Source organism: Narcine bancroftii, chromosome 4, assembly GCF_036971445.1.
Source record: "Narcine bancroftii isolate sNarBan1 chromosome 4, sNarBan1.hap1, whole genome shotgun sequence".
Taxonomy (NCBI): Eukaryota; Metazoa; Chordata; class Chondrichthyes; order Torpediniformes; family Narcinidae; genus Narcine; species Narcine bancroftii.
Window position 1 is genome coordinate 229,975,195 of NC_091472.1, and position 13,279 is coordinate 229,988,473.

The following is a 13,279-nucleotide window of genomic DNA, read 5'->3' on the forward strand; positions in this document are numbered from 1 at the left end:
CAGATGTCAAGAGGAACAACTGAGATGTCAAGCTCATTTTATCAAAATAGGAACAAAGTAAGGATGTGGCAGAGATATAGAAGGTCCATTAGGAAAGAGGAGAAACAAGGAACCAGGAGAAGTCTATCAGAGCATAAAAAGTCAGAGGTCAAATGACGGGAAGAGGTGTGAGTGGATAGAATGTAGATCATAGAACCTTACAGCACAGTACATGCCTTTCAGTACAGGCCGTTCTGCCCATGATATTGTTCCGACCTACATAAACCTCCTCCACCACAATTGAAATCTTCCCTTGATCCTACACCCATGATCCTCTATTTTTTTGTATCCATGTGACTCTAGAAGAGTCTTTTAAATGTCCCTATTATAACAGTCTCCACCACCACGCTGGCAATGTATTCCAGGTATCCACTACTCTCTGTGTAAAAAACTTACCCCGGCCACCTCTGCAAATGCTGGCCTTCCCAGGAAAATGACGCAGGCTGTCCACCCTATCTGTGCCCTCTCATAATTTTGTCCTCTATTAAGTCCCCTCTCATCCTTCTTTGCTCCAAAGAGAAAAGCCCTTGCTCTGTTACCCTTGCATCATGAGACACATTCTCCAATCCAGGCAACATCCTGGTAAATCTCCTTTGCACCCTCTGTAAGCTTTCTTCATCCGACCTGCAATGAAGTGACCAGAACTGAACGCAATATTCCAAGTTTGATCTCATCAGAGTTTTTGTCGAGCTCTTGGCTCTTGAACTCAACCCCCTCACTAATGAAGGCCTTCTTAACTACCCTTTCAACCTCTGTAGCAACCTTGAGAGATCCATGGATTTGGACTGCAAGGTCCCTCTGTTCTTCCACACTGTCAAGAATCCTGCCATTAACCATGTACTCTGCCTTCAAATTCAACTCTCCAAACCGCATCACTTCACACTTATCTGGATTGATCTGCATCTGTTGCTTCTCCATCTGGCACTTCTTCTTCAGGCCTTACATCCTATTCATATCGCCTTCTACATTATCCACAACACTTCCAACCTTCGTGTCAACTGCAAATATACTAACACATTTTTTGACTTCCTCATCCAGGTTATTTTTTTTTAAATCACAAAGAGCAGGGGTCCCAGAATAGATGTCTACAGAACTAAACTCATTCCTGATGTCCAGGCAGAATATGTTCCAGGAATATATCGATGAAGAGGATGTGGAACTGGGACAAGGAAAGCATCAAAGAGGGTTCAGATGAGGGCAAGTTGGACTTCCTGGCTGCTTATTGTCATGAGGCAGGGATCCAAGGAATTGTGGCTGTGTGGATTCAGAATTGGCTTGTCTATAGAAAGCTGAGTGCAGAAGTGGATGGAAAATATTCTGTCTGGAAGTCAATGGTAAATGATTTTCTGCAGGGATCTGCTCTAAGATCCCTGCTCTTTGTGATATTTATAAATGGCCTGGACAAAGACGTGGAAAGATGGGTCAGTAAGTTTGAAGATGATATGAAGATTGGAGGAGTTGTGGATAGTGTTGAAGATTGTCGTAAGTTACAAAAAGATATAAACAGGATGCAGAATTGTGCAGAAAATGGCAGATGGAAATCAATCCAGACAAGTGTGAGGTGATGCATTTTGGAAAGTCAAACTAGAAGGCTGAGTACAGGGTAAATGGTCAGATATTTAACAGTGTGGAGGAACAGAGGGACCTTAGGGTCCAAATCCATAAATCTCTCAAGTTTGCAGTGCAAGTTGATAGGATACTGGGCTTCAGTAGTTAGGGGATTGAGTTCAAGAGTCAAGAGGTCATGTTGCAACTCTACAGAATCTCTGGTGAGACCACACTTAGAGAATTGTGTTCAGTTCTAGTCACCTCATTGTAGGAAGGATGTGGAAGCCAAGGAGATGATGCAGAGGAGATTTACCGGATGTTGCCTGGATTTCAAAATAAGTCTTAAGAGGCAAGGTTAGCAGAGCGAGGACTTTTCTCTTTAGAGTGAAGAAGGATGAGGAGTGACTTATTAGAGGTCTACAAGATTCTGAGAGTTAGGCAGCCAGCTTCTGTTTCCCAGGGTGGGAGTAGCAAACACCAGAGGACCTCTGTACAAAGTGAAGGGAGAAAGGTTTAGGGGAGACATCAGGGGTAAGTTTTTTTTTATACCGAGATTGATGGGTGCCTGGAATGCCTTTCCAAGCAGGGGTGGTGGTAGAGGATGGAACAATAGGGGGCATTGAAGAGACTCTGAGACAGAAACACAGATGAAATAGAGGGTTACAAGGTAAGGAGGGTTACTTTTTTTGTAGGAATACATAGGTCGGCACAACAACATGTGCCGAAAGGCATGAACTGTGCTGTGCGTTCTACATTCTTATATAGAACAGAAGATTTCAGCAGGTTAGGTGGACTGGGAGAAAAATGGAGGAACAGAGGAGCTTAGAGAATGCAGGAGATGGTACTCAAAGCCAGTATGTTATTCTAAATGGATTCAGAAATTATGTACCTGTATTCCTATTTCACAATGGGTATGCAGATACATTCCCTGAAAGAGGCTGTATAGGAGTTGGGATGTTATGGTGAATTTGTACAAGACATTATTGAGGCCAAATTTGGAGATTCATGTGTCGTTTTGGTCACCTAACTACAGGAAATATATTATTAAGATTGAAAGAATGGAGGGAGGATTTACTAGGACATTGCTGGGCCTTGAGAAACAAAGTTACAGGGAAAGGTTAAACGGGTTAGGACTTAATTTCGTAGAGTGTCAGAGAATGAAGGGAGAGTTTATATTACAAATTATGAGGGGTATAGGTAGACAAAATACTTTGGCTTCGGAAGGAGCTGGAAGCCCTGAGGATGGCCATCAGGACAGGTGTGGAAGGGGGCCAATTAAAGCAGGAAACCAGATAAGAGTCTGTGCCAGGAATGGCGGGGATGGAGGTGAAAGTGCGACGGGAAGGAAGCAGCCCCTCCAGCTGGGTGAAATGCAGGGGCTGTCTTGCCTGTGCACTGGGCTGGAGGTAGAGGAGGACTGAGCATTCCCAGCCTTGTGCCACCTGACACCTTCTTCTTCCTCCCCCCTCCCTTCCAGCAGTCTGAGAGCACCTGGGAACTATAGAGACAGGCCCTTCAGCTCAACTTGCCCACGCTGACCAAAATGTCCCATCCATACTTGTCCTTCCTGTCTGGATTTTGGCCATATCATTCTAAACCATCCTATACATTGTTATTCAAGCATCTGGCTTCTTTCTATTCTACCTGACTGTGACGCGCTGTGGTAGCAGCAAGCAGACTCAAAAACTTGAAAGACTGTACTACAAGATTTTTTCTGCGAAAAGTTTATACACACCAATTTCAGCTGTGGTGACTCCTGTGTGACTGGCTCAGGAGGGGCCAGCTCAGGTCTATATTTGGGTTGGCTGATTGGCAGCTGGCCAGGTGGAGTCAGTCCTTAGGTGGTCTTCCTGCAGGCACAGAGATTGCCCCCTGCAGTATAGGCTAGTGGCCGTATCACCACACTGATAAAGGGCCCAGACTCAAAATGTTTACTTCTTATGGATACTGCGTGAAAGCTTCTTTCTCTACTACCCTCCCACCTGTATCCATGTGGTGGTACACTGCCAGCCTGATGCAGGGGGCAACCTCTGTACCTGAAGGAGTGTACCACCGGCCTACTGCAGGGGGAAACCTCTGTACCTACAGGAGTGTAAGGGGACAGGACAACACCTGGCCGGCTGTCAATCAGTCGGCCTGAATGGATCAAGCCCCACCTGGTTGGGTGTCAATCACCCTCCGGGCTATAAGCCTGCGCCGGCCTCCCGAGGCCTCACTCAGAGTTGCTGCGGCCACAGCCAGCCTGGCTCTGTGGAAGTCTTTGTGGATTAAAGCCCGTTGTACAGCCTTTACCTTGTGTGTGTCTGATTCTGGCTAACAGCGCACCACACTCCACTAATGGCCTGCTCTTCTCCCCCTGCCCCTTCCTGCCTCCTCTACTCTCCTCCTACTTCCTCACCCCGTCCTTTTCATTCAGGCCCTGGTCTGTTCTCTGTTATGGTAATGAACAGCCCAGGCCCAAATGTCTTTACTTCCCATGGATGCTACGTGGCCTGCTGAGTTTCTCCAGCCCGTTTGTGAATTGCACTCAACCCCAGCATCTGCAGGCTTTCTTGCTTAACTCCATCCCTGTGCTTGTCCAGTTTTGGAGTGATTTATGAAAATGCATCAGTTATTAAATGCTCATCAATCATAGATCAATCAATGATTAAACTGTGCAGATAATCTGCTTTCAATGACATTGGCCAAGTCCTTTGCCTGCGTTTATCTGTTCCCAAGTCTTCAAAATTCTTTGCTCTTGACTTTAAGCATCGCCTTACCTTTAAATCTTGCCCAGTTCCTCCATGGCAGAGAAGCAGGAAACCTCAGCCATGGAATTCTCCACAACTGTCAATAAGTCGCCTGTCCAAAACAAATCCCTGGTGGATTTCCTCCACATTTGGAGCTGAATGACCTTTCTTGTCAGGCATGTGTCAAAGGTTTCTTTTCACCACCTTCTCTGGCTATGTACCGGCACAAGAAAAGGAGCTTCACGAAAATGAATCATCGGTCACCGGGCATGGGCTCATCCCAGATTATCAGCTGGGAGGGTGAAACCAGGAGACTTCTGCAGGTGAAGCTGATCTTAGGGTGAAGGTGTGTCACTCTGCTTAGGGTCCAATCCATACATCTCTCAGGTCAGCACAGAGAACAAGTGTCAAAACTCAGATATGGATCATGCTGGAATGTTTGGGGAATCATAAAGCTAGGCTTATTTTTAACAATCACAATATAATACAGTTACAGTAGAAGGCCTTTCCGGCCCATTAAATCAGTGCTGCCCAATTACACTCAATTAACCGACCAACGGGACATTTTAGAGGGTGAGAGGAAACTGGAGCACCCAGAAAAAAGAACATACAGACTTCTTACAGACAGCGCTGGAATCAAATCCAGGTCATCTGGTGCTCTGATAGCATTGAGCTAACAACTACACGAACCTCAATGCCCCCCCACCCTTTTTTTTTCAACTCTCGTTCCAAACGTTCCTAAAATTCAAACAATGCATTATCAGTGAATGTCAAAAAAAAACTGACAAGTATATTTCAGGAGCTGTTCCAAATGCAGTAGCTTGGAGGGAGATGTAAGCACCCCTGCTTGACAAGGTCGCCATGCAGTGAGAAACTACAGAAAATTAATGGCATGACTCAAGACAAGATGACATGAAGAGAGATACAAAATCTTGCAGGGCCCGGCCACAGATATTTTCCATGCAGGAATCCATAGGTGCAAGTCAATAGCCAAAGGGCAGCTCATTTCTTCCAGCTAAGCGGTGTTGGTTTTACATAGTTTGCCTACCATTCATTCCCCACTCGTCTGATGAACCTCTATGTCCTGTCCTTATACAGGGCTTGTGGTGGTGTTTCCACATTCTTCGCATAGTTTGGGTAAAAGAGTTCTTCTGGACTATCTGTTGGGTATTCAAATGATTTGCTTCTCTTTCTCTGACTGTAAGAAGTGGTTTGTGCAATTTTTACCCATGGAGAATCTGTCTGCTTTACAGCAGGTGAAAGCAAATTTCATGTATATTGCACTGTCTTTATTACATGACGATAAATTGTATCTTGAATCTATTCATTGGGGGTTGGTTTCGCCCAGATCTGCAAACATCTACTCTATTATATTACAGTCCACGTTATAGTCACGGCCACTGAAAGCAGGCCTTTCAGCTCAAGTTGGCCATGCTGACCAAAATGACCCACCCACACCTATTCCCACCTGCATGCATTGATCCATATCCCTCCAAACCCTTCTATCTGTATATTCTTTTTCTTAAACATTGCACCTCCTCAGGCAGCCCATTCCATTCACACATCACCCTCTGTGTAAACAAGTTGCCCCTTAGGCTCCTGCCAAATCTCTTCCCCCCTCATTTTACAGCTATGGCCTCTGGTTATTAATTCCCCGACTCTGGGCAAATGACTTCACCGAACTATTCGTCTCATGATTTTGTACATCTCTGTGAGATCACCTCATCCTCCTGCACGCCAAAGAATAAAGCCCCAGTCTGCTCAACCTTGAACTCAGGTTGCCATCCTTGTCAGTCTGCTCTGCATCTTCTCCAGCTTGAAAACATCTTACCATCAGCACGGTGACCAAACCTGAACACAATACTCCCAACGGGGCCTCACCAATGTCTTATCCAACTGCAATCTAACCTCCCAATGTATATATTCAATCCTCTGACTCATGAGGCCAATGTGCCAAAATATTTTGACAACCCAATCTACCTGTGATTTATGTACCTGGTCTCTTAGACCACTCTTCTCTACATTCCAGGTATCTTCTGATACCTGGAATGGCAGGAATAACTTATGAGGAAAGATTGTGCAATTTGGGATTGTACTCGCTGGAGTTTAGAAGATTGAGAGAGGATCTCATAAAGACACATAAAATTCTGGCAGGACTGGACAGAATGGATGTGGAAGGGATGTTTCCAATGGTGGGGGAGTCCAGAACCTGGGGCCATGGTTCGAGGATAATAGGCAAACCATTTAGAACCAAGATGAGGAGGAATTTCTTTACCCAGAGGGTGGTGAATTTGTGGAATTCATTGCCACAGAGAGCAGTAGAGGCAGGTTCATTGAATATATTTAAGAGGGAATTAGATATATTTCTTCAGTATAAGGGAATTAGGGGTTATGGAGAGAAGGCGGGGACGGGGTACTGAACTTTAAGGTCAGCCATTATCTCATTGAATGGCGGAGCAGGCTTGAAGGGCCGAATGACCTACTCCTGCTCCTATCTTCTATGTTTCTATGTTTCTATACCATTCACCACGTAGATCTTGCCAATGTCAATCCTACCTTGAAGACTTCTGTCAGTAGATCCCCTTGGATCCAGTGTCATCGTGTGGTGACTTTTTAATTGGATCGTCATCCCATTAAAAATAAACATCAGGGAACTATTTTTAATGACCTCCTTAATCTGACAAAAATCTCCATCCATGAGGCCTTTATCTCATTTGGTTTCTTACTTTTCCAAAACTCCTCTGGTGAAATTCAAAGTCAGCTCAAGGAACATTCAGCTTCCAATGCAATGTTTGACAACCTTTCAGGCCTAAAATGTGGTTCAACAATTTCAAGTTATAAACCCTTTATTTCCAGATACATTTCACCCAAGCCCATAGTTTGCTTCTTGATGTAACAAAATCATTTCCTTTCACCCTTTTTAATCATTCCTTCTCTCCTGCTCTCCTCCATATAACAGACATTCAGTTTTTCTTCCCCTGTTGTCCCCCAACTCCCTCAATTCCCAACCCTTTTCTTCTCATCTTATAAGTAAAACATGAAAGTCTGCAGATACTGTGACTTGTTTTGTCCAAAACATTTCCCATATATCTGCCACATCTGCTCTTTTTTCTCCATACATCTGAATAGAGCAAACCACTGAAGGATTCCCTGCATATTCCATATTTCTGTTTTTCAAATAATTTGATACCATCTTGTCCTTCTAGCCAAAAGCAGAGAGATATCCTCATCATCTGATCTTTTTGGTGACTGACCAAGACATGAGATTTTGATGGAGAAGATGCCTCAGTTTGGACCCTGGCAGAGTAAGATTCCTTCTTGTACAAGTAAGCGATTGGGCAAGGGAGATTATGACTATACTTTGAGCAACAGACTGACATTGGCTAGTGCATGGCAATTATGTCTGGCTTCCATGGTGTTCTATTGTGCAAATATTGATCTAAAACAATTTAAAACACTGGAAGTGTCCTTGTGGAGCCAAATGTAACAGGTCCAATTCTGCTGAGTTTGCCTGGATTATAACGAGATCTCACCCATTTTGCCAGAGAGCCTTGAAAAAGCGATGCTATTCGGAAAAAGCTCTGCGCAGATCACAGCTTGCTTGTCAGCAGATTTCTGTGCCCACGGTCAACACACTGAGTAAACATTAGTCAGTGTTTGGATGTGGTGGAGGTACAGGATATAAAGACTGAGGGCAGTGAGATGAGGGCAGATCGAGAGAGAGAGAGAGAGAGAGAGAGGAGGCTCCTTAACTCTGAGAGACCAGCGATTGATCCCACAAGAGGCAGAATGAAGTTCTTCCTGCTCACCCTCGCTGCAGTGCAGATCCTCCACTGCTCAGGTAGGTCCAGGGGAGAGTGGGACCTCAAGGAGCAGGGGACAGTTGGGAATGAGCATCCCATGTTGTGTGGAAATAATTTTCTGAAGAATGATGGAATGTCTGGTGCAACTGTCCCTTTCTCTTTCCATAGGAGCACCCAGCACCAAGCATGCCCTGAGAGCCTCAGTTGCAAAGCTGAATGAAATCACGGAGATCACCAACCTGTGTGGGATCAGCGGCAGAAGAGGAAAGAATGTAAGTGTTTCCTGTTTCACAAGCATTGCTTCTATAAGAGTGTAAACCCATCAACATGCAAGAATTGACATACGCAATGTTGACAAAGTTACATGAAATCAAAATCACTTTTTTTTTCCTTTTGGCATTCAAATTGGAATTCATTTTCTAATTGCAAATTGGACATTTTCAGAGATTGTGGTTTGAGGTTTATTTGTCTCGGGGTTATTTCTAAATCCAAAAGGTCCATCATTAATGCTTTTTATTTTAATTGTAAATGTTTTTTTAACAATGCAGCAGGATAGAAGACATTTCCAGCCCATTTAACTGATGTTTTTGAAGGGTGGGAGGAACCTGGAGCACCCAGAGAAAATGGTACAAACTCCTTGCAGACAGTGGCAGATTCGAACCTGGGTTGCAGGCGCTGTAATAGTGCTGCGCTAATCGGTATGCTAATCAGGCTGCCAACTTGTTGGTTTTCTCCTATGATTAAAGATATTGACTGCCTCGAACACAGTGGTTAAAGGGATGCAGAAGGTGCTGGTGTTCTTCTCTCGTATTCTTTTCTCGATTCCCCAAGTGTAGGCAGCCACGAAAAGGCAACTGCTATCCTGAGCTTTACCTGATTAGGTGTAGTGGTCCCACACCTAAGAAGTAGTGGGAATGGTCAGTAGGTTGCAGATGACAAAAAGGCTTGCGGATAGTGTAGTAGGTTACAACAGGATATAGACAGAATGTAGAGTTGGGTGGAAAAGTAGTAGATGGAGTTCAATCTGGATAAGTATGAAGTGATGCATTTTGGAAGGTCGAACATGAAAATGGAGTACAGACATACCCTGCATCACATGATTTTGAAAAGGGCAGGTTTGGACACAATGCAGTTCGAAATTTCTGACCCACAGTTTTAAATTCTCAACGTTAAAGTTTGATTGTTGCTGCTATTTAAACCCCTTTGCAAGACTCTAGTTTAAAATATTTGAAATCTAGGCACTGAGCTGTGGAATAGAGTGGCTGTCCGTAAAGTTATTGCTGTCTTCACTGTGATCGGGTTCCCTGCACTATCCCACAGCCCGCTGCCTTACACTGATGGGAATCTGTTTTTTTTTGTCTTCTCTGCTCTGATGTGGCAGACCAGCAAGTTTCCAAACCACTGAACAACGCCAGTTTGTTTAGAGGAGAACCCCTGGAATTTGCTGTGGAATAGAGAGAGTTCAGTGGCTATGTTGAAAGTTATTGCAGTCCCCGCTGTGATCGGGCTCCCAGTACTGATCAAACTTTGGCAAAAATCTCATGGGAGCAATTTGACACAAATCTACATTAGACAAATATTTTCTTAAATAAACGATGTTCACTTATTGCCAATAAAGTTTAGTTTTATATATCCCTTTTGTAGAACTGGAACTTGTTACATTAAAGTGCATTGTAATAATGCTTTGAACAGTGTGGTTTTCCATAGCACTGAACTTGCTTGGAACACATTAACCGGGTATGCCTGTAAATGGTTAATGGCAGGATTCTTAACAGTGTTAAAGAACAGAGGGACCTTGGGATCCAAATCCAAAGGTGGCCATGCAGGTTGAGAGGGTAGTTAAAAAGGTTTATCATAGGCTGGGCTTCATTAGTTGGGGAATTCAAGAGCCATGAGGTGATGTTGCAGTTCTATTAAACTCTGCTTAGACCACACTTGGAATGTAGTGTTCAGTTCTGGTCGCCTCATTACAGGAAGGATATGGAAGTTTTAGAAAGGGTGCAGAGGAGATTTACTAGGATGTTGCCTAGATTGGAGAACGAGTCTTATGAGGTTAACAGAGCTGGGGATTTTCTCTTTGGAGCAAAGAAGAATGAGCAATGCCATAATGGAGATCTACAAGATTTTGAGAGGCATAGATGGGGTGGACATAGGAACATAGGAACATAGGAAGTAGGAACAGGAGTAGGCCAAAAATGGCCCATCGAGCCTGCTCCGCCATTCAATACGATCATGGACCGCTAAACCCTTTTCCCGGGGTGAAGGTAGCAAATGCCAGGGGACATCTGTTTAAGGTGAGGGGTGGAAAGTTCAGGAGAGGCATCAGGGATAAGTTTTTTTTTACAGTGGTGGTGGAGACTGGTACAATAGAGACATTTAAAAGATTTTTAGAGAGGCACATGGATGCAAGACAAATAGAGGGTTGTGGGTGTGAGGTAGGGGAGAATTCGATTGTTTATATAGATCGGCACAACATTGTGGACCAAGGGACCTGTACTGTGCTCTAATGTTGTATGTTCTCTGCGGGGTTTTTTCCCGCTTTTGGTAGGTTTACCGCACAGGAAAACTGTCGTACAATGTGGATCTGATATTCTCAGTGAAAGAAACCACCTGCTCTAAAAATTCCGGCCTGGAATTTGATGACCGCCGCTGTCACTTCCGGTCCAGGAAGAATGCAGTAAGTTCTCAATCACCATTTCCACTGAGGGGCATGACAGCAAGGCTGAGGGTGGGGTGGTGAGTTATTCCATTGATGGAAGCAGGAACACTCAGCTACTCAATAGAAAGGTTTATTTGTCCAGCATTACAGCAGAATGCACCAGCATGACAGACTTAAATCACAGAAAGATCTGCAAGCACAGAATCATTTTAGTGAAAATGTGGCGAAAACAGAATGATTCCATTACCAAAACACTATTAGCTCTGAATTACGTCACAGAAGCTGCCTTGTGTTTCATACTGCAACATAAAGGGTAATGAGAAGATTTAATGTGCTTTTTGTGTAACTTTAACAGGCAAAAGGTTTCTGCAAAAGCAGCGTTGAATACTTTGCAGGCAAGGTTGTTGACGTCGATGTCGAGTGCCGGGGTTTGAGGACGATTGACAGCCAAAGTCAATCGTTGGAATCAAGTGAAAACAGTTTTGAGGTCAGTTCACGGACTGGGACAGTGGGCTTTCTATGTTTTGAGACAGGACTTTTTTTTCCCCATTGATAACATCATGATGTGTTTGCTGCTCATCTTTGTCCCTTCTCTTGGAGAAATGTGAACGGCTGCCTCTGGTTGATTCATAGCTGCTCACCTCTCCAAAGATGTTGGAGCTCTTTTAGAACTCACTTGTGCTCAGTGTGTGACGTGTCCATGTCTGGCTTCTGATATGTGGTTCTTTTCAAGAGAAAGGAATGGATAATTCAGAAGCAGAGTCCGTTAAACCTACGCAGCAAGTGTGTCCAAATTGGAGCTGGGGTCTGATTCAGACCAGATCAGGTCGTCCTGCTTCTGGGAAAGCAATGCCTCTCAAATTTTAAAATTATATTCATTTAGACATTCAGCACATAAACAGGCCCTTCCACTCCATAAACCTGTTCCGTCTCTCCCCCCCCCCCCCCCCCCCCCACCCAGTTACACCCAAATAACTCACCAATCCCATATGAAATGGAGTGCTGAAGGAAACCGGAGCATCTAGATGAAGCCCACACTGACATGGGGAGAATGTTGAAAACTCCTTACAGATAGCGCCCAATTCAAACCCGGGTTGCATATATAAATCTATATTTCCATTTTACTGGTGCATTGCGTATAGTATATATATTATTTTTCTAATTTGAGACAATTGATTTTTGAGATATTGCTTAAGCTTGGATTTTAAAATTCTCATCCATCACCATGAACATGTTCATGCTTTGTTCCAGATGAAAGCCAGGAGAGCACCATTTCGACAAGTCTACAAACGTAAGTCTGAAGGTTGTGAAGAGAGCAGGCGTTAAATTTAAATTTACACATACAGCACGGTAACAGCCCATTCCAACCCATGAGTATGTGCCACTCAATTTAAACCCAATTAACCTACACCCCTGGTATGTTTCAAAAGGTGGGAGGAAACCAGAGCCCTCAGGGAAAACCCATTAGACACTGGGAGAATGTACAAACTCTTTGCAGACAGTGCAGGATTCAAACACTTGTCCTGATCGCTGGTGCTATAAAGGCGTTGCACTCACCGTTACGCTAACCGTGCCACCCTGGACTTCACCAGCTGACTTGCAACTTGCTGCATCACTACTAGTTCCTCTTGGTGTAGGCCCAGAACTGTGGCTAACTCATCTCCCCATCCACTGGCTGCAGAGTGTCAATCTATCAGGGATAAAATGACTGAAGTGGGCCTGTAGACAGGGGAACAGTTAACGAGGACTTTCATTTCATTCTTCACTGAAGGCAACTCAGACATGTAGATCTAGAGACCACAAGACCATTCAGCCTATTGATTCCGCTCCACCGTTCCATCATGAGCTGATCTATTCTCCCACTCACCCTCACTGCCTGGCCTTCTCCCTATAACCCTTGAAACCCTAATTCTTCTGAAACCTGTCAATCTCTACCTTAAATACACCCAACAACCTGGCCTCCACAACTGCCCATGGCAGAAAATTCCAGAGGTTCACCACTCCCTGGCTAAAATAATTCCTCCGCATCTCTCTTTTAAATGGGCGCCTTTCAATCCTGAAGTTGTCCTTAACTCCCCTACATTTTCCTTACATTGATTCATTGGGCATCTTTTTTCTTACTGATTATTAAATTTCCCAAATCCCTGACTAAGAAGGAACACTGAATTTTTGTTGCAGGTGTAAAGCAAGTCAAAAGAATCGTTGGTTGAAGACTCTTCAAATGTAAGTGTTCGCTGTGGTTCTGTGTTAGTGAAGTTAATGATCTCGATCAGATTCATCAGCATTAATAGAACATTGTGTTCAGGCCCAAATCATTTAGTCAAAAATGACCAATCTGTTCATTTCCTCCATTCTAGGTGCACAAGTGGATTGAAGGGTCGAAAACTAGGCATGAATGAAATGTCTGAAGGATCAAATGTGAACACAAGAAGACCTCATTCAGATTAAAGAAGCTTTTTATCACTTGTTCATATATGGGGGAGGGGAGGTGAGGGTGGGCA

At 44.1% G+C, this 13,279-nt stretch overlaps 1 protein-coding gene across 1 annotated transcript; it reads left to right on the top strand.

The window, feature by feature from the left end:
- Positions 1-4,531: 4,531 nt before the first annotated feature.
- On the top strand, positions 4,532-13,279 carry LOC138762441 (secreted phosphoprotein 24-like). Its single transcript, XM_069936198.1, has 8 exons — positions 4,532-4,656; positions 7,967-8,157; positions 8,288-8,391; positions 10,668-10,796; positions 11,134-11,265; positions 12,030-12,069; positions 12,957-13,001; positions 13,136-13,279. The coding sequence occupies exons 1-7, from the start codon at positions 4,532-4,534 to the stop codon at positions 12,986-12,988; spliced, it is 753 nt and encodes a 250-aa protein (XP_069792299.1). The 3' UTR covers positions 12,989-13,001; positions 13,136-13,279.